The following is a 25,193-nucleotide window of genomic DNA, read 5'->3' on the forward strand; positions in this document are numbered from 1 at the left end:
ACTTACAGGTTGTAGTTGAATAAATACAAAATATGGCTTTAAAAACTTCCCTTTCATTGAACTACCGAAAGTAAAATTTTACTGAAATTGTAGGAGTGCTACGACTTTGTTAAAAAGNGCGTTAAAATTACAATCGAAGTTTTTTATTAATCAATTATTTGTAATACTTAGCGCTTCTTATCCTTTACTCGTCGGTGATTTTAACATCTTACTTGTGAATTAAATAATTTCGTTTTCGCGAGTAATAAAACAGATCTTGGATAACTCAAATATAATTCCTTGAATAGAGTAAATAAATCTATCTGTAGGTGTGACATAGAATAGAAATATGTAGATTTCAAGGGATCAATGACTAATTGTCTGTTGTTCAAGTAATAATTCAATTTATTCGTTGATAAGTGATTATATTAGGGTATTAGTGCCGTTAAATTAATTCTAATTGAGCTGGATATATTCATTCTAGTAGAAATACATGAATATGAGTATATCTCAGTTATGTAGTTCTGTAGCAAAAATATTATCTTCATTACCTATTTATGATCGAATACAAATTATTGCTTACTTTAGCAGTGAGCTAAATTTCATCATTACATTTTTTTTAGAAATCTACCCCAACTTCACACAGATTTGACACTGGTAAGAAGTCAATAGCTCTATTAAAACTTTCTTTTAATATGTCGTATATTTTGAGAAATTAATATTTTGCACATACTTTTCATCATCTGCCAGCTAAAAACCTAGTAAATATCCAATGCTTGCAAGTTCAGCCATGAGAAATACACTGCTATTCTTCTTTTTCGTTATTTTCTTATTGATTGTACCTTCACCGGCTTCTAATGTAACTAAATGCTTACAAACATGCCATTTGAAAGTAAACGATGATGAAATTGCCTATTTACGGTTTATTAAAACCATCAGTGATAGTGCAACTCGAGTAGTTTACTTTGATATATTACGAGATCGGTACTATAATGTCAACGCAACATTGTTTGCTTGGGTTCGAGATAATGTTGGAGCACCAATTTTCTCTCTACCTATTGACTACATTGCAACATCTTTCAATTTACCGTTGGTATTTATTGATTATGTGCCAATCGAGTTTAACGAATCTGCTCAAAGCTGCTATATACAGTCAAGCCAGTTCTGTCAAAAGATTATGATCATGTCTGCATTAGCTAAAATGACTAGACTAGATAATCGATGTAACGGAACAAATTGTGGTAGCTTGTGCAGAAGACATTTTCATTTTCAAAACCGAGGCGACCTTGAAGACAATATATACTCATGCTGTCCTGAAGATAGCTTGGCAAAAGAAGTTGATTTGTTAAAATGCCTCGAGCCAGATCAAATGAAACCATATATTCCCATTCTTAGTTCCTTTACTATCGTTTTGGGAGCTTTGATAAGCCTTAATGTTTTATCAGCTGCAACAAATCAAGTAATTAAATCACTAGGAAGGTAAGGCGTTGTACCTACATAAACTAATGATTGACATTCATTGTTACAGCTAGCAGTTCGCCTTCGTTAATTGCATTGCTAGCTAATGAATATTCCACGATCATACTTCTTTCGCGTCATATTGCAGATTTGCTCAATTTTATTAACTTACATTTAAGTTTAGTAGATTGCTGATCAATAGAATTACAAAACCTATTGATAAATTGATACTGTTACTAAATTTTTATTGAAGAAATAATGCATAGTAAAAAGCGCTGAGACTATACCGATATCTCACCGTTTCTGTCCTATGAAAGTCTAAATTGAAAGCTACTAGTGCTTCAGTCAGATTATTATTGCAACATGATGACGTAAGAAGTAAGGTTAATATTTAGAACACGCTAGTACCATTTGATGCTAGATAAACTTCAGCTTGATTTATGCGGCACATTAATAATTTGCATACATGAAAACGCGAGTATAGTATTGAGTAAAAAATAGATATACGATCAAAGTAACTTAAACTAATAGTTTCTATATATTTCTTACTGAAATACGGGTTAAAAATTTCATAATTACTATTAAACCATGCTGTTATAAGTAGTACATCTACAATTTTGTTACGGAAAGTAAATTTTAGTATGTTCTATATGGTACCTGATATTAAAAATTTACAATGATTTGCCCTCAATTTTTCTCACCTTGAAAGTAAAGTGTAGTACTAGTACCCATATACTGTATTTTTTGGCTAAATTAGCTTATTGATTAATCAATCGATTAATACCTACATATTACTAATAGGGATACTTTTTAATCTTGAAATATTGAACATTTCGCTTAGTATACATAAATGTTTATTGCTAAATCGTAATTATTATATCTACAATACTAACATCCTTTATTTTTGTAGTACAATGACAACCCGAAAGTATGATTCTGACAATGCTACGAATGATAATAGTGATTGTAACACTCTAAGAAAGATTTATATATTGTCGCCATTAACCAGGCAAACCTATGTGCATAACTATTTCAAATATCTGGCGGAAGAAAGGCCGTCAGTGCTAAAAATGCATTACATATACTATACAATTATTGGAATTACAGCCATCATGGGTGCTGGTTTATCTCTAACTATACAAACGTTGCCTTTACCTTTTGTTACAAGCCTTAGACTTGTGGTATCTGAAATACCATGGATAATCATCATTACTGCTATAAGTCTTGCTTTTTATTTGATAATCAGTATTTTTTTCATAAGAATATATTTATCATGCATAAGACATCATAAAAACAGCAAACAATATCATTATAAATCGTGTCAAGTAAGATCTTTTTATCAATTTCCCATTTTAAATTACCTAGATATATGGCATCCAATTAAATTTATAAGCCAATTTATTCGAATACAGATATTTCAAGATAACTCATCATTAAGTATCATTAACGGTTCCAAGATTATTTATTTCATGTCCTTGGCCAATGGCTTCATAACAATCGCATCTCTTTCTATTTTATTGCAATGCATATTTCGAATGATCATCAGTGCGGCTGTCTTTATCATCGCCTATTCATTGCATTTTAGTAATATTATAACTATTACCATTCCGTTTATATACTATATCTACATAACGATTTATGGTTATAATAGTCATATAAGCAACCTATCTAAAGATATAGCAGCAGTTTTACCTAAAGTAGAGGATAAAGTGAAAACTATTTTGGAGGCTGATAAAGGTGAAATAGAAGTTTATTTCAAAGTCAATCAAGATCCTACAGTTGTCGTTGCTCACACTGAGATAGAAATAGAAATGAATACGGCTCCAGAAAATACCGACGTTTCGGTATCATATAGTAGATTAAAGGATATAAGCCTTATTATCGATCTTCCAGAAATACTTATTGCACATGAAGAAGAAATCAAAAATATGCTATGCATAATATTCAATACTAAATGTGTTCAGTTTGGTAAAGGCATCTATAAAATTATATTTCATTACAATAAAAATGAAGGTGATACAATTCTGGTCGATTTGCCTTCTTGCAATGAACATTATTTGTATAGAGGCTGCTGTAAAGATTTAGAACAATTAACAAATGTAATTGAGGAATATCTTCGAGATAGGAAGATTTATCAGCTCAAAAAGAAGTTAGTTCAAGTTCACGATAGAATTGGTAACATTGATGAAATTGAATGTGATACAATACCGGAAAGTTTATTTAACTGGATTCGTTACTGTTCACCAGTACTTTCCTGTAGCATTTGGACTGTAATATGGAAAATAATTATTTCATCTGGAATATATGCCGCTCTAATCTTAGCTATTCCAGGTTATTCGCAAGTTGATTCTTTAGCTGAATTTAATGCAGCTATTAGTAAACTACCAGTTTCGCTAATAACCATCATTATTGCAGTAAAAAGCATTCAAGAATCTACAGTCGACGAGGAAGCGGCCAGAAAAATCCTTCTGTATTATTTGATTCGATATAGAAGAGGCTATAAATTCTTTTATGAAGAAGGTCAAAAACTTGGAATATTTCGCCTTCTCATGAATTATATAAGATCGCTTTCATCTTTTGGAAAATTTATGCAGCATAATTTGCAAAATATCCGGTTACCAAATGGTAGTCGTAATAATAATGATTGTTCCTAATAAGATTTATCAAGCAGTTCAGTCTGTGAACTTTATTAACTTGCACCTAAAACGTCCAAAAATGGCGTTTAGTATAACATTCTGATTTGCGAAAAAATGGAAAAAATGTCTTCCTGATACAAGGACAGATAAATAGTTGAGAATTACTTTTGAAAATCACAGATTCATCCTATTACAAGATTGGGCATTTTGGTAATTTCAATAAAATTAAGACACCTATTGAACATGTGATGAAGGTTAATTTTTAGAATTTTCCTTCAAGTTCTTATATAGTAATTATTCTAGCTTAGTTATTGTATCGTGATAAGTATTCTAGAATTAAAAAAAAATATATCTTATTTGGTTAATTATAATGGGAGATTTTACTTAGTATCTTAGTATAATGTAAACCCGACTGCTTTATTCGGGTTAGAAGTTAAGATAATCCGTAGCATAATTTTTGTTAAGAATCAGATATTTTGATTTTGTAATTCAGGCAATATATTCAGTTAATAGAATATATGTGTGCTAATTTTGATCATTAATTACAGTAGAAGTTAATGTTACTTTGTAATTTCATACAGTATGAACCCAAAACATTTGATCTGCGATTGTTATTTTGTCTTAGTGTATACTGCAGAAATGTACAGTTTCAAGCTAAACTGTACTTAGTATCAATTTTAGTAGTTTTCAGGAATCTAGGGTGCAATTTATCTTATCATGTGTATTTGATTGCTAATTTGATTTGGAGTACTTTAGAATGATAGTGAGATAGTCTAACACCACCAATTGATCTGCGTAACATATAAAACGTGGCGTAGTGCGGTTATTGAGAGCAGTTGAAGTTAGAGAAGACGAAAAAAGTCTAGGATGATCGTGAGTTACCTCATTAATTGATAGTTTGGTAGGTTGAGGTAGTAGTTCTGCCCGTATTTTGTTATCGATAGAAGCTTTTGCTAAGATTGTTGTTAAAGTAATAATAAAGTGGTGTTTTTCCCCTAATTTATTTTGTTTGGACTTCAATTGTTGGTAGTTTAATTTTATATAGAATATTTTATTTTATTTTTAAATCCAATACTACTAATATTTGGTATGAGACCATCTACTCAAGCAGAAGTTTGAAAATTTTTAGATTAAAATGTTTATCTTTGCATTCGAACTGTAGTGGACTCTTCTCAGCGATTAACATTCGTCATGGATTTGCATTAATGAAATGTGTACAGTACATTAAAGTCGTCTAGTATATGTGAAAATGGTACTATTCATTACTAAAATGCAGGTAGCTCACTTATAATAGTAATAATCAAAAACAAACTGTAATTCCCAGTTGTTTAGTAGAGCACGTTACCAAATTTAGTAAAGATATTTATATATGACTACCGGAAAAACTTACTAACTGATCTTTACTGTCGGATAAGGTCTTCTACTAGTATAATCGAAATAGTGATATTTACTAGCACTTAAGATAGTTATAAAATGAATAAATTGGGTTACCAACGCCAATATGCCAGAATTACTCTATAAAAAAATTAATACTCCTATACAGTTTCCGCTGATGTCTATCCATAATGTACCTGCTAAATCTTGATGCTTCATATAAGTGCAGGGTCTCGACCTCTAACTACGATATTGACCGTAATAATGAGTCTACTCACTGAATTAATTAAGGGCTTTATTTGTGTAAACTAACCTTGATAGGGAATACGGTCTACTAAGGCTAGTGTTTCAATATCTTATTGGGATAATAATAATCGTATCCTTTATCAGCTATAATTAAATGTATATTATATGCGTAGAATTACAGTAATTCAATAGTAACTTTTACCACGTGATAATTCTCCTCTCCGCAGGTTATTATGGTCGCACTCTCCATGATCGATCAAGGTGAATAAATTACAATCCTGTTTATTCTGTAATTAAATTTTCCTTCCAAATTAATGAGTATAGCTATCTTAAGAAGAGCTTGTAAGTACATCTCTTTATTTCTTGAATGATATTCGCTATTAATCGGATTTTGCTTAACTGCAAGGTGAAAACTTGTATCAATAATTAAACAGTTTTTCCTAATAACTCTGTTTATTAATCGTTATAGAATTTAGCTAGTTTACCAAAATGGCGTCTTACCAAAGTGTACCATTAGATGTCCTTAAATCACAGTCATTAGTGGAATTTATTAAAGAAAAGACAAATGCTGCCAGTTTGCAAGTAAGTTACAGTCTGAAATTCTACTTTGAAAAAGACTTTAAATGAAGTTGATCGATCAGTTAAATGAAAAACATTCAATAAAATTCACCAATAATAATTACATCATAGCTTTTAAAAATCAAAACTGTTACTTCTATAACATTGAATTAATCTTGTGTCCATTTGAAATTTATGTTTTCATTAATGCCGTACGTAAAATTTAAGAACGAAGATGATCCTTTCTACTTAGTGGATATCAGCGATCTTATATGCAAGTACAAAACGGTGAGTAATCGTCATAAGCAGCTGCAAGCTCATCGTTCTTGTGTAAGAAACATTGCGGTTTATTTCTTTATATCTATCTATATAGTTCCATCTTGAAATGGTCTAGTTCAAGCTTTAGTATAATTAGTAATAATGTCGGCAGTTCGAGTAGAGGAATAAAATGCTCTTAGCAAATAGTATTTCAATGGTACTTTCTAGTAGTTCCGAAAACTACAACACAGTGCCTTAAAGGACTATGTAGTTACTTATCATTGTAAAGAATTAAAGGTGTAATAGGCACCACAAAATAGCTTAAAAAAATGATGATAGATCAAACATTATTCCAATATTATTTTTAGAGTTGAACCATAAATGTACAGCATGTTATTGTCAGTCAAGTATTGAAAGTTGTCGCTCTAGAAACTATTCTATCAATGTTAGTATGCGTAATGTATTAAACACATTTTGTTGTATTAATTATTTATTAAATCGTTCTTTTTAGATCTTTTCTTATATTCAAACATATTAGTAAACTATTCACTTAATGAGCAACGGTTTCTGTTATATTTTTACTTGATATGATGGTATCAATTTACTGGCTACCATTCTGTTCCTATTACGGTCACTATTACTGGTTTTAGTGGATGTCTTTGCTACCTCGTATCAGGCCATTTTACGGTACATTTCCTTGATCTAGCGTTTTAAATTACAGCTGAGGGTTTGTAATTTAAGTAGCAATAATATCTACTGAAAGTTTGTCTTAGCGATTTTATACTTACTTTTGTAGCGATGAAATGCAATCCGAATTTCCAAATGGTGGCAACTCTTTGCCGTTTAGGTGCTGGTTTGGACGTAGCAAGTGCAGTATGTTACGCTTGTTTATATATATATATATAAGCTCTGATATATGTTAACGCCTTTAAAGTTAAGATTACATTTAAATCTTGTCAAATGTGATATTAAAAATAGGGAGAAATAGAGACTGCGGTAGCCTTGGGTCTCAAAGGCGAGGACGTCATCTATTCTAATACTTGCAAGGGGATTTCTCATTTGAAGTAAGTTTAAGATTAAAATGCTTCGCTTTACTGTAAGTAACCATAAATCGATTACCTATCAGGGTTATTGGCATTTACTTCTGATATATTATGCATTAGACAGTCTAAATGGAACTAACATTATATGTTCGCTTAAATTTAGGGTAGCTGCGAATGAAGGTATAACGCAGATGACATTTGACAGTGAAGAAGAACTGCATAGAATTAAGCGTATACTTCCCAATGCCCGGTAAATGTTACTTATTTTCCTGGAAAATAAATTTATTGTTCCGTACATGACTTTAAGGACTAGTAATATTTACGCAGTTGAATTTATATAGACTGTTATTGCGGCTACTTGTGGATGACTCTGGCGCCCAGTGGAAGGTACAGCTTTGCGATAAAATGGCCATATATGCTTCTTTTGACTTTAGTCTAAATATCATTATTACGGCTCATATTAATACTAGCACGGAATAAAAGCTGGAGCTCCTTTTAGCAGAGTATCTCACTTATTTAAAGTGGCCAAAAAGTTAGGCTTAAATTTAGTGGGAACAAGGTAATGCTAAAATGGCAAGTGAAGAGACTTTATTATAGCCAATAAATTGGCTATAGCGCTGTATCAAATAGTAAATAGTAATAGATATACTATCATAAATTGAAATGGAGAGAGAAGTCGAGATGTAAAATTGGTTATACAAATTTTAATATGAGATGAGATTTGATTTTACTCAACTTTCTATTCAACGTCTATGCTAACGCAATTCAAATTGTAACATTGCTGGTGGCTTTAATACAAGTTTTCATGTTGGTTCCGATTGCGGTGATCCTAGTGCATATTCTAAGGCAATAGAAAGGTGTAGAAAGGCTTTTGATATTGCGGTTAGTTTCAAATTTGTAGTAATATTAACTTTTATATAATTTAAATACTATAATTTTCGTTTTAATTCTCGATGCTTAATCATAACAGAAAGGCTTAGGCATGGAACTCAGTATGTTAGATATCGGCGGTGGATATCCAGGACATGCAGATACATTATTTAAAAATGTAGGTGCTACTGTTAACACCTAATGATCTTGCACTTGCCTTATAAGTCTCGTTTCTTACTTCCAGATGTGTCAGTCTATAAATGAAGCAATAGATATCCATTTTCCATCAGGCTGTGGAGTCAAAATAATTTCTGAGCCAGGTAACCTTTTAATCTTTCAGATTGGATGCACTAAAGTTGATCCCATTGAATGTTGCTTAAGTCAGTTCTAGTATAAAAGATTCATAATTGAAATTATGAATTTAATTATGAAATTTAGGCAAGTACTTTGCGATGTCTTCTTCGATTCTATGTGCCAATATTATTGGTAAACGTCTAAGATACGAAGATGGCGATGTTCAAATCGAAGGTGTTAAAGCTTTAGTAAACCAATTTATGATATTATACATCTAACAGTTAATGGACTGAACAATATTGCTATAAATAACGGCACATAGCTGATAACTCATGTTGAACTTAATTCTTTTAATTTCAGGCAATCCAGATGATGCAAAAGACACTGTAAGGGTCTTATGTTGTGTTTACCGTTAGCTTAATTTTAAATCTTTCATATCTTTACGTTTCAGGAAGTTATGTATCACATTAGTGAAGGTATGGGAGGCTCTTTTCTTAGCGTAATTGCTACACATCAGCAGTATATCCCGAAAAAATTGTCGAATAACAACGAAAAATGCTACCGTAGCAGCCTTTGGGGGCCTTCATGTACTGCAACAGATTGCCTTTTAAGTGATTTTAATCTTCCAGAGGTAAAATTTAATTGAAGGAAATACTGATATAATTGATATTGCAAGTTTACATAACACGTTACTACATTAAAAATACTTTACTCTGTTTCGCTGGGCAGATGGAAACTGGTGAATGGGTCTACTATGACGGTAAAAACAGCTAAACTAGTTCTTTATCCTTAATAATATACGGTAAAAGCAATACCGGTGCTGAAATGAAATTGCTTTATTTAATAAAAGATTTAGGAGCATACACATCGAGTACCGCTACTAATTTTAATGGGTTCAAGAAGGCTAAGAGTAGCTATTTCATAAGTGAAGATTACTGGTACGACATATTTTTGCAAAAGCTGTAGAAAATTTGATTTCATCCTCTTTACATGCAATCATATAGAGAAAATTCAAATTAATAAATTTTTAATTTATTTTCTATTGCGATAGGAATCAGTTCAAAAAAGAACTGTCGCCCATTTTCAATGTTTAACGCATCGCATAACCATAACCTAAATTGTAGTAGAAACCGTAATCGCTATCTAGAGCACAGACTGTGCCTTGTTTGATATTTAGCAACATAATATCACTTTTTTAGGTTACATTAGCACCTACTTTAGTTCAATAATTTTAGTTTACGTGGTCTTGATAATCAAAAGGAGTCAGTGAAAGAAACTGAAATTCGAAAATCAACGTATAACATTAGTTTCCAATACTGAATCTACTACCAATCTTGAACATTGGAAGAATTTTCCAATCCCAAACCCATTTGATGCTACTCTCGTAATTAAATTTTTACCCTGTCTGAACTAAAAATAAAAATTTCAAACAATCTATTTACTTTTATTTTTGTGTATTTATCACCGAAGTATGCAGCGTAATCATACAGCATAGAGAATTGTCGCAGTCAGCCCCAATTATGTATAAATGTACTTTGATGACCACTTTTCAGTATTGCGGCGTAATGCATGAGTTATAAAAATTGGAATGATCGATCAATGATTTGCTTACTAAGTAATATTTAAGGCTAAGATATCCAACTCTTATTATAAACTAGCATACACAGACCTTTTTAAATATTGTAATAAAAGCAGATTTTTATTTTAAGTTTGTAGGCCTAACTTTATTGTGGCGTAGTAAACTTATACAGAATAAGATATAGTTTGCCGTATTACAGTATTAAAATCATAATCGCCATTTAGAATATAGATTGTGCCTCATTTGATATTTGGCCATACAATTTTTTTTCATCGGTTATACTAGTACCAGATAATGTTAGGGTTAGGGTTAAGCTTAGTAACTTTATTTGCCTGTTTTTGATAATTAAACGCAGTTCGTGAAAGGAATCTAAATTCGAAATCGACTTATAATATCAATTACTGACACTTTCAACTACTGCAAATGTTGAATCTTTTAATAGATTTTGTAAATCTCAAGACAACTTTTATTCTTCATTCGTATATTAAATCCTTGCTCCGTTTCAAAGTTATCAGAAATAGTGATATTATCTTAGTAGACTATGAACTAACAATAAAAATTATGATATTGGAAATTTGTTTATGTTAGTGCTTTATATTTAGTACCATAGTGTGCAGTGTAATAGCAGACCAGAGGGAATTGAAACATTAAGTCTCAATTATATATGCGTGCACGTTGACAACTTTGTTTCAGTAATGTGTTGTAGTAAATAACTTAAAAATTTGGACTATTCAATATATGATTTGCTTATCACGTAATATTTGGCGAAAGTTATTACTTGCATGGACCGTGGTGTAACAGCATTACATTTTCATTTATAAATAGGGCTAATGTGGTAAATCTTCAGTTGGTTTCAATTGGTGAGAAAGATCAAAATTCATTAACCCAATTTTAGTAGGGTATGCAGTATGTTGGAAATCTGAATTTCCAATATAGATTCCCATAGCTTTGAAATCAAAGTAATAGCTATACAGGGTGTTTACTACAGTCTTTGTATTGACTAGCGGAATATTTATGGCATTGATAAATAGAAATTATAATACACTAAATGCGATTACGGTGCAAAAAAATGTATGGAAATGATTGCTTGTAAAAATAATCTATGTCCGTTTATCCGGTTTATCTTAGTCGTTTTCGACAGATTATATGAGAGGTGAAAATTGAATTCACTCTCACGGACAGAAGGAATAATAAACGTAATTTTAAAACTACTCTCTCGGTTGTAACGGTTTATTGCATATCATATGGATTTGATCAACTTAAATAACTCAGATTAAGAGTTAGAGGTCGAGAACCGATAGTAATAGTAAGAGATTATTACTAGGTCATTACAACCCTACTTAACCTATGCTATAATATTCCTTACGCTACTTAATACTTAATATGGCTCCTGCAAGTGAAAGACCCCTAACTAAGTATGATTGTCATAACTTACTCGAAGCCAATCATACCTAATTTACTGAGATTTGCTGATACCACTTACCGAAGCACCCTGTAGTCTCGCTTAATATTACGACTAATATATCTAACATCATTTACTAACCATATGCGATGATTATAACACTTAATAGGGTGATTCTAACTCCGCTGGTCTACCATCTTATTTATTGCTATTATGGCCTTACTATAACCGAGTTTCCTACATAGATTACCAGTATTTTTTAGCAATAAGGCAATACATTGCATTGCGAAATAATTATTAAAATCAAATACAATATTAAACAATTTATCTGTAACAGAACTACTTTAAATTCGATCTTTAAGTAACTGCAATTGCTTCTGGTATACTAGTTTGCATGTAAACAGCGTAGAATAATACTGTAAAAGCCATCTTACTTTCTTTCGAATTTTCTTGATTGCCTTAAAGCAGGTTATTACTGGAAGATTTCTATGAACTACTGTTTGGCAACACAATATTATTACTCATGCCACAGCATCACTCTTCTTTACAGTTAACATTGTATCCAAGTAGGATTTAATTCCTTCACTTCAGCCTGCAGTTTTCTGTGCTTCGTCACAAATTTCGCTCTCAGTAAATTCAACAACTTCCGATTATAATCCCAGTGATTCAGTATTTCTATCGGATGATACTAAGTATTCTAAAGGAAACCATAATAAGACTCGTAATTTTATCGTCAAATTGCTCCGAATCAACGACAGCTGTTTTTTAAATTTATTATTTAAAGACAACAGGCGATTATACTATTTCATAGAGACAAATATTATTAGAGCGAGAAAAATATGTGATGACACCATTTAATCCTTTTTCTGCTGTGGACTAGATGAAAAGGATATAAAATGAAATTTGAACTTATTAGAACGTCAAAGTATGTTGATCCAATATGAATTTTGATATCGATAAAAGAAAAATGCATTGAATTTGACGCTAAATTTATTAATAATTCATGCAAATGCATATTTAATAAAGGTTGTGTCACGAAAAGTGCCCTACTGAAAGAGTAATTACTACTAAGCCAAGTAATTTTAAACTTTATGATAAGAGTAACGATGATGATTCACGCTTAATTTAATTAAAGCTATAGAATTGTGTTTTATCAAACTTCTTTGCATTGGATTTATTCACCCAATTGGTATAGAATTTGTAAGTATTCGCTTTTCTTCTTTTCTCTCCAATACGTAATACTTTTCAATATTTTATTTAGTGATATTAAAAGAGTTATAACAATAATTACTGTAATTGAAAAATCCGTACCTAATGCATGTTCGCGTAAATCGCATTGAAGGATCTAGTAAACTCAGCAATATGGCGTGCCCTCATCAGGTATCAATAGATGTTATTCGATCGAAATCTCTGCAAGAAATAATAACAGAAAAAACGAATGCAGCTAATATAGAGGTCAGCTTATCACAAAACTTTACATATAGATTTGAACTGGGTCAGTATTTGAGCATTAAATTCTCAAATATATGCAGGTTTTTTGATTAATTTCAAGCCTACTTTGCACTTTTATGGTTTTAAGATAATGGCTCCATTTTGAAGTTTTTTCTTATTAATGTATTGCATTTTAATTAAAGAATGAGGACGATCCATTCTATTTAGTGGATATCAGCGATGTCATAAACAAGTATAAAACTGTAAGTAATGATACTCAAATGCGCTCTTAATATCTATATTTGAGATTTACATTGCAATATCCTACTTTATATCTTTTAAATGTTATAACTGCCTAATTTAACACTTAATAATAAGTATCATTCTGTTTAAAGTACTTATTAATATATTGGTTCCAAACCGTATCATGCTATACCACATTAAGTGCAAAAGTATTTTACTAGCGAATATTTTTAGATTCTAATGAAATACAGAGCATAAAAAATATATTAGACTCTACCGATCATCAAAATCTTTTTGTAACTCCTGCATTTAAACTTGAAAGAGAATTTGCAATAAGCTCATATTGTTTAGCCAATTTGTATCAACTTAAGAAATTGCCCAAACTAAGATATTATCTATTAAATTGGCCTTATTTGGTCTTAGCATTAAGCGTTTCCTTTATATCATTTCTCGTAGCTAAATAGTGGTATCTGCACACTATTTCTTCAATGAGTCACGCCAATTATTGTATTTTTCTCATTATGATGAAATAAATTTTCTGATCATACTTCATTTTCTTACTGTCTCCATTGAAAAAAAGTGGATTTCCATGATACCACGTGTTAAGCCATTTTACGGTACATTTCCACTATCAAATATATTGCAACTTTAAAATTTGCTGCAGCTATTTTTCAAAGTTTTCTTTATTACTCACATTTTCCTTACAGCAATGAAATCAAATCCAGATTTTCAGATAGCAGCTACATTATGTGGTTTAGGTACTGGTTTGGATGTTGCAAGTGCTGTAAGTTGTACTTATAATCTTCTATATTCAAAATATAGTTTCAGTTTAAATCATTGAAAATATTGAAAATAGGGAGAAATTGAAACCGCTGTAGCAGTAGGTCTCAAAGATGAGGATGTTATATACTCTAATACTTGCAAAGGAATTTCTCATTTAAAGTAAGTAAAAGATTAATTGCTTTCATTTTGGTACAGAAATATGCTAGCTAAATGTACGTTGTTATCGATGTGATGGTGTTTGGTCAGAATTCTTTTCATTATTCTATTCTAGACTTGAAATTTAGAGTAGTACGACATTTAGTACAGTTAAATTTTTAAATTTGTAACAAAGATAAGTCTATTGATTTGTTTAAATTGAAATTATTAGGGTAGCTGCTAAAGAGAATTTAACGCAGATGACATTTGACAGTGAAGTCGAACTGCATAGAATTAAACGTTTATATCCTAGTGCCAGGTATATATTTTAAATATGATTGGATAAGTAAATGTGATGTTAATGTTTTTAACTCTTATAAAAATAACTTTGAGGATATTTAATAAACATATGTAGACTAGTATTACGCTTACTTGTGGATGATTCCCATTCTGAGCTTAAGGTAGAGCTTTCAATATATTGTTATATCGACTCTCCTTTCGCCTTATTTAACTTGTTGTTACTACTTCATGTGTTTCCTAGCTTGGAGTAAAAGCTGGAGCTTCTTTCAGTAGAGTGCCGCATCTATTGAAAGTTGCTAAAGAATTAGGTTTAAATGTGATAGGAACAAGGTAAGTGATTATTCTAATACATGAATCGGCGATAAAGTTCTATGTAGTAGATTAACACAAACATTTGCGTTAGTTTTCATAATTCGGAAGATACAGTAAGCGCATAACTATCATTATCTATTTCGTAATCCAATATTAACCTAAAATTTAATTCGAGTTAATACATTTTTACGGCTTTAACGCTTCATAATAGTTTCCACGTTGGTTCTGAATGCGGTAGCCCTGATGCTTATGCCAAGGCAATAGAAAAAAGCAGAAGGGTTTTTGATATCGCGGTTTGTTTAAAAATTATCCTATAATGTTGCTCAATTGTTATAATTTTGGTTGAGTATGGAGGCTTATTTACATTTATGCAATAGAAAGGGCTCGGTATGAAATTTAATCTGTTAGATATCGGTGGTGGATATCCGGGGCAAATAAACGAATTGTTCACAAATGTAAGTCATCGTTATCTCCCAAGGTATATAACAACCTTTTGCTAACTATGACAGCCAAACTGCTATACTTTTAGATATCTCGTATTATAAATAAAGCATTAGACATCCATTTTCCTTCAGATAGTGGAGTCCGAATAATTTCTGAACCAGGTAATTCTCTGTGGCTATCTTATGAACGTTTAAAGTCAATTTAATTTCTATTAAATATCCAGTTCGTTCACTGCAAGACAAAAATACTATGAATATATTAATATATATTTACATTAAAATTGAACACAAGGCCAATACTTCTCTTGTTCTTCATCAATTCTGGTGGCAAATATTATCAGTAAGCGCATAAGATTTGAGGATGACGACACCCAAATTGAAGGTACGAGAGCTAAAATTTAGTACTGCATATTAGCAATAAGATGAGAGTCAAATTGTTGCCCCTTTTGCATCAATTTATATAATTTATTAGTTAATACATGAAAACTGATAGTATTTCAAATTTAAATTTTTTATTGCTAGGCTATCCAAGTGATAAGGAAAATATGGTGATGATTGTGTTTAAATTTTGTAACCTTTTCAATTGATTCTACTTTAATCATTGAATGCTGTTATTTTTATAGGAAATAACGTATCATATTAATGAAGGTGTAATAGGCGCATTCATTAGTAAATTGATTATAAATTTGCTGTATATTCCGAAAAAATTGATAAAAAGCAACGAAAAATGCTATCGCAGTAGTATGTGGGGCCCAACATGCACTCCAGTAGATCAAATTTTAAGCGATTATAATCTACCTGAGGTATATCTTCATTTTTGAAGAAATGCAATATTAGAAACTTTAAATTTCCTAAGCCCGCAATTAATATATACTTTTTTTCCATTTCGATGGACAGATGGAAGTTGGCGAATGGGTCTATTATGAAAGTGAGTGCATTTATTATTTCTTAAAATGTATAAGATAATTCTATCGTAAACAGAAAATCGTATAACGAAGCTATTTTATTGCAAGATCTGGGGGCATATTCATCCGGTTTAGCCACAGATTTTAATGGATTCAAATGCAAAAAAAAATATTATTTTATAAATGAAAAAGATTGGTATGATACATTTATTGCAATACCCTCTTGTATGTGAAACTGTTATTTTTGAAATTCACTCCTCAGCAGAAATGCAGTTGCTTAACCGATAATAATAACGCAATTTGCTCTAATTTCGATAGGGATCAATACAAGAAAGAATTATCTCCTTATTTCAAAAATTAACAAATTGCAGTATATGATCATCAGCTGAGCAGTACTAGTACAAAACCCATAGATTTAAGAGCACACGTATACATTATTGAATACCCTGTAAGATTTATAATTTTAAGCCTTAAATATTTCTGCAGTCGAGCTTTAGTCGACCAATTTTAGAAATTAAGATTAAAAATTAACAAATTGCAGTATATGATCATCCGCCGAGCAGTACTAATACAAAACCCATAGATTTAAAAGCACATGGATACATTATTGAATACTCTGTAAGATTTATGATTTAAAGCCTTAAATATTTCTGCAGTCGAGCTTTAGTCGACCAATTTTAGAAATTTGATAATTTCGTGTATAAGTAATCTCTTTTCTTCATACATACAGTTTTTAAATGTGTAACACGATCAGAAAATGTTTGTTGAATTCATGTTTAATATTTAAATTAACTGCTGATACTAAAACTATTACGTTATTCATCAAGGATAAAGTGAAGTTATGCTGAAGATCAGAGTTCATTTCTATTATGATCCTACTACTTTTTCGTTATTTCAAAGTATGATTAGTAATCATAACAGGACTTCAATGCACTTTAATTTGCTCCTAATAAAATTTGCATTATTCGCGTGAGTTTTAGAAAATTGCTCTGAACCACTGAAAGGTATTAGCCATTAAAATCCTAAGATAATGTTAAATGTGCACATACATTATAAGGTTTGCCATTGCTAGATAAAGTAGAAATTACTAACTTAATGGCGAATAAATATGCAGCATTAATACTCTAATGCTATTACTAAGCTCTACATAGCTATAGGGTTGGCTAAATATTTCATTTGAAAGCAATTGGCATTAGTACTACTACATTGCATTCATCTATTTACTACCCAAAATTTGTTATTCTAAGGTTTGTTTAATTTATATTGGCCAACTGACTAAATTACACTAAATAAAATTACGCAGCGTGTGATTGCTAGGTCTGCCGGGATAAATAGAGTTTCTGGATACTGTGCTTAACCACTAGTATTTATTTTGATGCTTCCTACTACAGTCTTGACCTATCAATATCTAAATTTATTTTTATATTCTGTTATCATAGATTTTTTGAAACAAAGTACAGTACTAAACCAAATAATATAGATTGAACACTCAATGGTGCTGTAGCAATAACTTTAAACAGTTTAACGTACTAGCTTAACGTCTGATCACTTTGCTGACAGAGATACCGTAGCCTATTCCATTCTTTTAATCCATAAAAACCAGAATAGGTTAACGCTCGAATTCGCTTTAACTTACTCGTTTAACGTCCTGTTACTTCGCTGATAGAGATGCTACAGTTTTATCCATTATTTCAATCCATAAAGAGAGAGTATGCTTATATCGCACAGTAATTAACTAGCTTAACGTATTGCCACTTGGCTGACAGAGATACTAAAGTCTTTTCCATGCATAAAAAGAGAGTAGGCTTAAAACTTAATACTACTCAGTAATCAGTTAGCTTAACGTTTTGCCACTTCCCTGGCAGAGATAGATACTATAGTCTTTTCCGTTATTTCAATCCATAAAGAGAGAGTATGCTTATGTTGCACAGTAATCAACTAGCTTAACGTCTTACCACTTCGCTGATAGAGATACTACAATTTTTTCCACTATTTCAATCCATGAAACGAGAGTAGACTTAAACTTAGTACTGCTCAGTCATAAACTAGCTTTAACGTACTAACTTAACGTCTTATTACTTCGCTGATAGAGATCCTACAGTCTTTTCCATCATTTCAATCCATAAAGAGAGTGCTGACTTATATTTAATAGTTAATATTTAATATTGCTCTGTAATCAACTAGCTTAACGTTTTGCCACTTCGCTGACAGAGATACTAAAGTCTTTTCCATGCATAAAAAGAGAGTAGGCTTAAAACTTATTACTACTCAGTAATCAGTTAGCTTAACGTTTTGCCACTTCCCTGGCAGAGATAGGTACTATAGTCTTTTCCGTTATTTCAATCCATAAAGAGAGAGTATGCTTATGTTGCACAGTAATCAACTAGCTTAACGTCTTGCCACATCGCTGACAGAGATGTTAACGTCCTTTCAATCACTAAAAAGAGAGTAAGCTTAAGCTTAACACTGTTCAGTAATCAGCTAGCTTAATGGCGTGCCACTTTACTGGCAGAGATAGATACTACAGACTTTTCCATTATTTTAATCCATCAAAAGAGTATAGGCTTACACTTAATATTGCACAGTACTCAACTAGCTTAACGTCTGCACTCGTCGCTGTCAGAAATACTACCGTTTTTTCCATCATTTCTGTGCATAAAACGGAAGTAACTTACGCTTAATATTGCACAGTAATCAACTAGCTTAGCGTCTTGCCATTTCGCTGTCAGAAATACTACCGTCTTTTCCATTATTTCCAAGCATAAAACGAGAGTAGGCTTAAGCTTAAGACTGCTTAGTAATCAACTAATTGAACGTCTTGCCATTTCGCTGGCAGAAATACTACCGTTTTTGCTATCCTTTGCATGCATAAAACGAGAGAAGGCTTAAGTTGAACACTGCTTAGTAATCAACTGGCTTAACGTCTTGCTACAAATCAATAAAGAGAGAGTAAGTTGAGGCAATTGGTTTTACAATAATTCTCAACTACTTGTTCTATTTCCTGTCTCCCTTGCTCATCCAGAGTTTAATTGCAGGAAATTTTCACCAAGGTCGTTAGTTCAATTCGCTCTTCTAGACATGAATATTCAACACCTCGTAAACTAGTGTATCATGTACTCCATTGAGCCAAATAATCTGTATGGCATTCGAGCAAAGTACAACACAGTAAAGAGCAAAGTTCAAGGTGCTCGTTGAGCATCAATTGCACTAGACTCTACGATATAGGCAAGCAATTAGCCATTTTTTTCCAGTCAAGCATTAGGAGTTTGCCTTATCCTGCTCATCATAGCCACTACAAGTACGATACTTGATGCAGCCATTTGTCATGCAAATTATCTTATTCTTCATTTCCAATGCAATTTGTGTTAGCTGATGTAATTGTTGATGAACGTATACTTATTCAGTATGATTAATTAATTCTTCATACTATGGTGTTGTTGTTAGCTTAAGGAATAGACTTTCCGATCGATCCTTCTGAATACATTTCAAGTTGGACTGGTAGCAGTCTTCATTTTCCTTCCGTTTTGATTTGTATTTTTTGGTGCAGAAATTGTAAGTATCTACTTGTTTCTTTCCTTGTACAAAGATATGATCTTGCTTGTAAGCAATCTTGAAAGGGATTTTACTAAGTGTACTATAACAACATCGATCTTGTAGCGTAGAAAAACCTACAGACTCAGCAAGATGGCGTGTCATCGTGCTGCGCCAATAGACATTATACAATCACAATCATTGCAAGAATTAATTCTGGAAAGAACAAACGCAGCGAAATTAAAAGTAAGTCAACTTCTCCAGCATGCACATTTCAATTTATCCTGATTTGCCACTAGAAATTCTATTCAAAGGATCATTTGCAAGTCGGTTTGTAGAATGTTCAACATTTCCACTTGGGTGATTTTACTTGAAAATGTTTCTGTTTTAATTTATATTATGGCGTTAATCAACACGTTGCAAAAAAAGAATGATGATGAACCATTTTATTTAGTGGATATTGGCGACGTTATATACAAGTACGTAACTGTAAGTAAGCGGAATGGGATGTTTTTTTACTGTCCTTACTTAAGATTGACGTTATGCCACGGTACTATGTCTTTCTTCACATCTTTAAAATGTTTAACTGGCTAAATCGAAGCAGCTACAATGTAAAAAGATGACCATAACTGACATTGCATTTCACTTACATTTCTTGTTCAACTCCGAAAAGTACTCTACCTTAGAACACTAAAGAGGTTTAGATACTTTTTACCAGACAAAATACAAATGGCCAAAATAATTTTAGAACAAACTCACAGTTACAGCTATTCTAGCCTCTGTACACCACGATTAGATTTGAGCAATCTTAAATAGCAAGTTCATGTTGTTACACTGTCTAGGCTTTTTATTTTAACTTATTGGTGCTCTATCTTTCATATCTATTATCGTACTTAGATTGAATGTTAAGTTGCTAACTTTACCTATAACTACAATGTTGTTATTGATCACTAGTATAATTCTTTTTCTTATTTTCTGATCATGACGCTATTCTTTTTCACATCTCACGACTGAAATTAGTGGACGTCCATGATGCCTGGTATCAGGCCTTATTTTGGTATGTTTCTTCTACTAGACTTATGACAGCTGTAGTACTTACCTTTCAGGTACGACTAGCAACTGAAGGTTTATTCGATAATTAATTTTTCCCTTCAAGCTTTGAAATGCCACCCGGATTTCCAGATTATAGCCACTTTATGTAGTTTAGGTGCTGGTTTGGACGTAGCAAGTGCTGTAAGTTCTGATGTACAATAGTGATGAACAGGCAGAACTTGAGTTATAAAAATATCATTTTGATATTAGGGAGAAATAGAAATAGCTAGAGCATTAGGTCTCCAAGATGAAGATGTAGTCTACTCCAATACTTGCAAGGGAATTTCTCATATAAGGTATGCTTGCCTAAAATTAGAGTCGTGATTACGTATCGTCTATTGCTAATCGCTGTGAATAGAATAAACTTTTATTTCTGAAAGTATCAATGCATAAGAACACTTCATGATCTGATATAAATAACATCCATCTTTATACGGGATGATTCAATGGAATTCAAAATTGCTGACGAATTTATTACCTCGTGTTAATTTTAATCTATTAGGGCAGCAGCTAAAGAAGGTCTGACGCAGATGTCCTTTGATAGCGAGGTAGAACTACAAAGAATTAAGCTTACATTTCCAAATGCGAAGTAAGTAATTGAATGTGAATCCTACGAGTGGATTAGATGCCACTCTTTTCCGATGAATTAATAAATGATTTGGCTTTTACATTATGCAGACTGCTAATACGTTTGCTTGTGGATGACTCACATTCCATCCTTAAGGTATAGTAGAGCAATAAGAGAGTTTAATGAGCTCTATTTTTACCCTATTTTTATGCATTTAATACGGTGCTATTAAAATAATAGACAGGTGCAAAAGCTGGAACTCCGTTCAGTAGAGTATCGCACCTGTTTAAGGTTGCTAAAGAATTAGGTTTAAATGTAGTCGGTACAAGGTAATCGAATGATTCACATAGCAATCACCTTAACATGTTCAACTTATAATCAGTAAAATTCGACTTTGATATATTGCTAGCAGTAAACACGGTATGCATGTATGTTCTCCTCTTTATTAGAATTTATGCTAGAAAGAGATGGTACTGCCATTAATCAGTACTTAATAGGCTTTCTTTTTGTTCTCTATTCAATATTATTTCAAATACATCACCCATTGTTAATACTGTGGACAATTTGAACTATTCCAATAAGTTTTCACATCGGTTCCGGTTGTCATGACCCTAGTGCTTTTACGAAGGCCATAGAAAAGTCTAAAAAGGCCTTTGATATCGCGGTTAGTCCACTAGTTGTAGTGAAGTAGAACCCTTTAGCCTAACTTAACTACTTAAAATTTAATTTGATTGTTACAACAGAAAGAGCAAGGCTTGGAACTCAAGGTGCTAGATATTGGAGGTGGATTTCCTGGACATGCAAACACATTATTCGAAAATGTCAGTCCTGATGAATTATTTCAGTAAATTCAATGCTGCTTTTAAACGTAGAGCTTTTGATTTTCAGATGTGCCATGCTGTCAATCAAGCTATAGACATTCATTTTCCAGCAGATAGTGGAGTGAAAATAATTGCTGAGCCAGGTAATAGTCTAGATGTTGATACTGATCTCATGAAATCTGCCACATGAAATGATATCTTACAAAGCGTCAGAGATTCTAAGATGAAATATCATTAAATGACCTAGTTTGCTCATAATTTGAACATAGGCAGGTTCTTTGCCCATACTTCTTCAACTTTGGTTGCCAATATTATCGGTAAACGACTTAGATATAGTGATGACGACGTTCAGATTGAAGGTACGGTATTAAGTGCAATGAAACAGCTTCTAAAATTCGATAAAATAACAAGAATAAGATGGGCACGCGTTACTAAATAGCCAAATAACTACACAGAGATACAAAACTGACATATACTCCAATTTTTAATATTCATTTTAGGGCACCCTAATGATACGGAAAATATGGTGATATTTTTTTTAGTTTTAATTACCACCATGCATTAAGTTAATTTTAACACTTCTTATTCATATGATATCTTTTCAGGAAATGCTATATCACATCAATGATGGCTTAATCGGCTCTTTTCTTGGAACAATATTAGCACGTCAAAAATATCTTCCACAGCAATTGATACCTACTAAAGGAAAATCTTACCGCAGTAGTTTATGGGGACCATCATGTGGAGCAATGGATTGCCTTTTAAGTGACTGTAATCTCCCAGAGGTATGATATATATTAATTTGTGGTTATAATGATAGCCTTTAAAGTTTACGGGCATCTTACTTGAAGTCACATATTTAATCGAGCAGATGGAAGCCGGCGAATGGGTCTACTATGAAGGTACCGTATAAATAACTTTGATCTTAAAATACCATTGCGATAATAATTAAAGAGTAAGAGAATTATTTTATTAATAGATATGGGAGCGTATACATCGTGTTTAACCACTAATTTCAATGGATTCAAGAACACAACTAGATACTATTACATAAATGAAAAATATTGGTACGACTTGCCATTTTCATCAATGTTGTAGCTTATCTTATTTACAAATTAACTTATCAGTTTATGATTAATGAATATCTAACAGATATTTTTTTATTCCAATTGCGATAGGAATCAATACAGGAAAGAATTATCTCCGTATTTTAGTATTGAATAATGAGATAAATAATCAACTGCTGGTTTGTTGTAGTGTGGGGTTCGATGTTTAAAATAACGATACTTCTTTTATATGATGTTAGTTTATATGGCAGGATAATAATAATTCAGATTTGCTTTTCCATTCTATAAAATGTTCTTTCAAAATTCGGTCATAGGATCTTAAACTTATTATTTAATCATATCAAAATAAAAAATTCTACTGTTGGTCATAAGATCATGATGTGAGCAAGTATGATTGCTGCACTTTGCTTCACTCTATCTGCAAATTAGCTTTACGGCTACGGTGCTCTGACAGATTATGTTCAAATACGACTTCAGATTACCGTGAAACAAGACAATATTAATCCTAATTAAAGTCGCTCACAACTGCTATTCTGATTCAAGTGCCAACTAACTTGCTTACTTACCAATTAACTCCTTAATAACTAGGTGAAAATTTTCTGATAATACCAATTTAAGCATTGATCAATATGGCGTTGAGCTACATAATTTTACGGCTGCATGATTCGTTCGTAGACTGGGTGATATGTAACAAGAACTGATGCATCCAATTATAATTATTTTACTTTGTTGACTAATATGAAACTGTTACAACGACTATTATATATACGTATTAACCATGCCGCAATTTTACACACTAATTGTTATACTTTACGGAGTAGAAAGGTTACAATGATTGCAAATTTCAGGAAAAAAGTTCGAAATTAGTATTATTGAATATCGTACTAAATGTAGCTTATTCAATAAGCAACGCTATGCAGACACAGATCCTTTAAGAATTTCTCTACCTCTTTCAGGCACAGCTTTGCAAGTTGCAATGGTGCTCTTACAGTTTTATGTGACAACTTTATTGCCATTCGTCACGGACTACTTCCTGACAAGTACAATTCTAACGTAAAGCATTTACATTAAGTTGCTTCTACAGATTCTACCCTAACCTGTCGAAAGATCTAGTAAGAATAAAGTGCTGATACTATAACGCCTAAGAACTACACTTCTAAAAGGCTCGCAACCAATAGACACACTGTACTATAATCTACAAAATAGCTTTATACTATAATACTGAAATACTCTCTGCAACAATACCATCTAAACTCTATAATTTAGGCAACGTAGTGCCGCAATACCGTTTTAAAGTGACTTTCTAAAGTCTAGACACATTTAATAAGACACCAGGAATTAAGATTAAGACATTACTAGCAAAGGCTAGCTCAGATTACTCGGTGAGCATTTTAATAAATTTTCATGCCTTTGCAAGGAAAATGCGGCCAAGGTTCTGACTATAATGAGTGCACTCGAAAAACTTGCATTATGCAAATGTTAAATGAAGAAAAATCTCCTACTTATATATTTTTATTGAACATAATTGTTTTACGTGCGAAAGATGCACGTAAGAACTGAACCAATTTAATTAGATGGCAGTGTGAGATTCTTACTGCCAGAGCAAACTAAACTATTAATCTCGATAAATCTACCGTCATGACGTACAATGGAATAGAAATAACGCAAACATACGAGTATATTAATTAAAAATGCGTTTTGCTACATATTTAGAATATAGCTCCTACGTATTAGGGCAATGGTTTTACAAATTGCAGGTTACTTTATCTCTGTCTTAAATGAACTAGCTTTCAATGCTTGTAGCAAATCTTTGTCGAAACCTTGATAAATTTCAGGTACGTTGCTTTGAATTCAGGTTTAACCAA

At 32.0% G+C, this 25,193-nt stretch overlaps 4 protein-coding genes across 4 annotated transcripts; all 4 read left to right on the top strand.

Moving 5' to 3' along the window:
* Positions 1 to 769: 769 nt before the first annotated feature.
* On the top strand, positions 770 to 4,091 carry TRIADDRAFT_60900 (uncharacterized protein; the record flags this gene model as incomplete). Its single annotated transcript, XM_002116809.1, has 3 exons — positions 770 to 1,458; positions 2,348 to 2,494; positions 3,089 to 4,091. 3 exons carry the CDS (start codon positions 770 to 772, stop codon positions 4,089 to 4,091), a joined length of 1,839 nt encoding a protein of 612 aa, XP_002116845.1.
* Positions 4,092 to 6,458: 2,367 nt separating this feature from the next.
* On the top strand, positions 6,459 to 9,682 carry TRIADDRAFT_31473 (uncharacterized protein; the record flags this gene model as incomplete). The annotated part of the gene is made up of 14 exons (XM_002116810.1): positions 6,459 to 6,539; positions 7,160 to 7,196; positions 7,306 to 7,382; positions 7,488 to 7,573; positions 7,716 to 7,802; positions 7,894 to 7,939; positions 8,023 to 8,111; positions 8,353 to 8,438; positions 8,527 to 8,612; positions 8,676 to 8,742; positions 8,861 to 8,964; positions 9,168 to 9,347; positions 9,446 to 9,476; positions 9,567 to 9,682. 14 exons carry the CDS (start codon positions 6,459 to 6,461, stop codon positions 9,680 to 9,682), a joined length of 1,173 nt encoding a protein of 390 aa, XP_002116846.1.
* Positions 9,683 to 13,059: 3,377 nt separating this feature from the next.
* Positions 13,060 to 17,017, top strand: TRIADDRAFT_60902 (uncharacterized protein; the record flags this gene model as incomplete). The annotated part of the gene is made up of 15 exons (XM_002116811.1): positions 13,060 to 13,152; positions 13,332 to 13,391; positions 14,036 to 14,155; positions 14,228 to 14,313; positions 14,522 to 14,608; positions 14,705 to 14,750; positions 14,831 to 14,919; positions 15,113 to 15,194; positions 15,279 to 15,356; positions 15,431 to 15,506; positions 15,637 to 15,726; positions 15,867 to 15,892; positions 15,968 to 16,147; positions 16,242 to 16,272; positions 16,980 to 17,017. 15 exons carry the CDS (start codon positions 13,060 to 13,062, stop codon positions 17,015 to 17,017), a joined length of 1,182 nt encoding a protein of 393 aa, XP_002116847.1.
* Positions 17,018 to 20,179: 3,162 nt separating this feature from the next.
* On the top strand, positions 20,180 to 23,359 carry TRIADDRAFT_31500 (uncharacterized protein; the record flags this gene model as incomplete). The annotated part of the gene is made up of 14 exons (XM_002116812.1): positions 20,180 to 20,269; positions 20,801 to 20,837; positions 20,937 to 21,013; positions 21,083 to 21,168; positions 21,375 to 21,461; positions 21,551 to 21,596; positions 21,681 to 21,769; positions 22,023 to 22,104; positions 22,184 to 22,261; positions 22,329 to 22,404; positions 22,531 to 22,625; positions 22,867 to 23,046; positions 23,133 to 23,163; positions 23,241 to 23,359. The coding sequence occupies 14 exons, from the start codon at positions 20,180 to 20,182 to the stop codon at positions 23,357 to 23,359; spliced, it is 1,173 nt and encodes a 390-aa protein (XP_002116848.1).
* Positions 23,360 to 25,193: the final 1,834 nt, after the last annotated feature.

This window comes from Trichoplax adhaerens, genomic scaffold, assembly GCF_000150275.1.
Source record: "Trichoplax adhaerens TRIADscaffold_18 genomic scaffold, whole genome shotgun sequence".
NCBI lineage: Eukaryota > Metazoa > Placozoa > Uniplacotomia > Trichoplacea > Trichoplacidae > Trichoplax > Trichoplax adhaerens.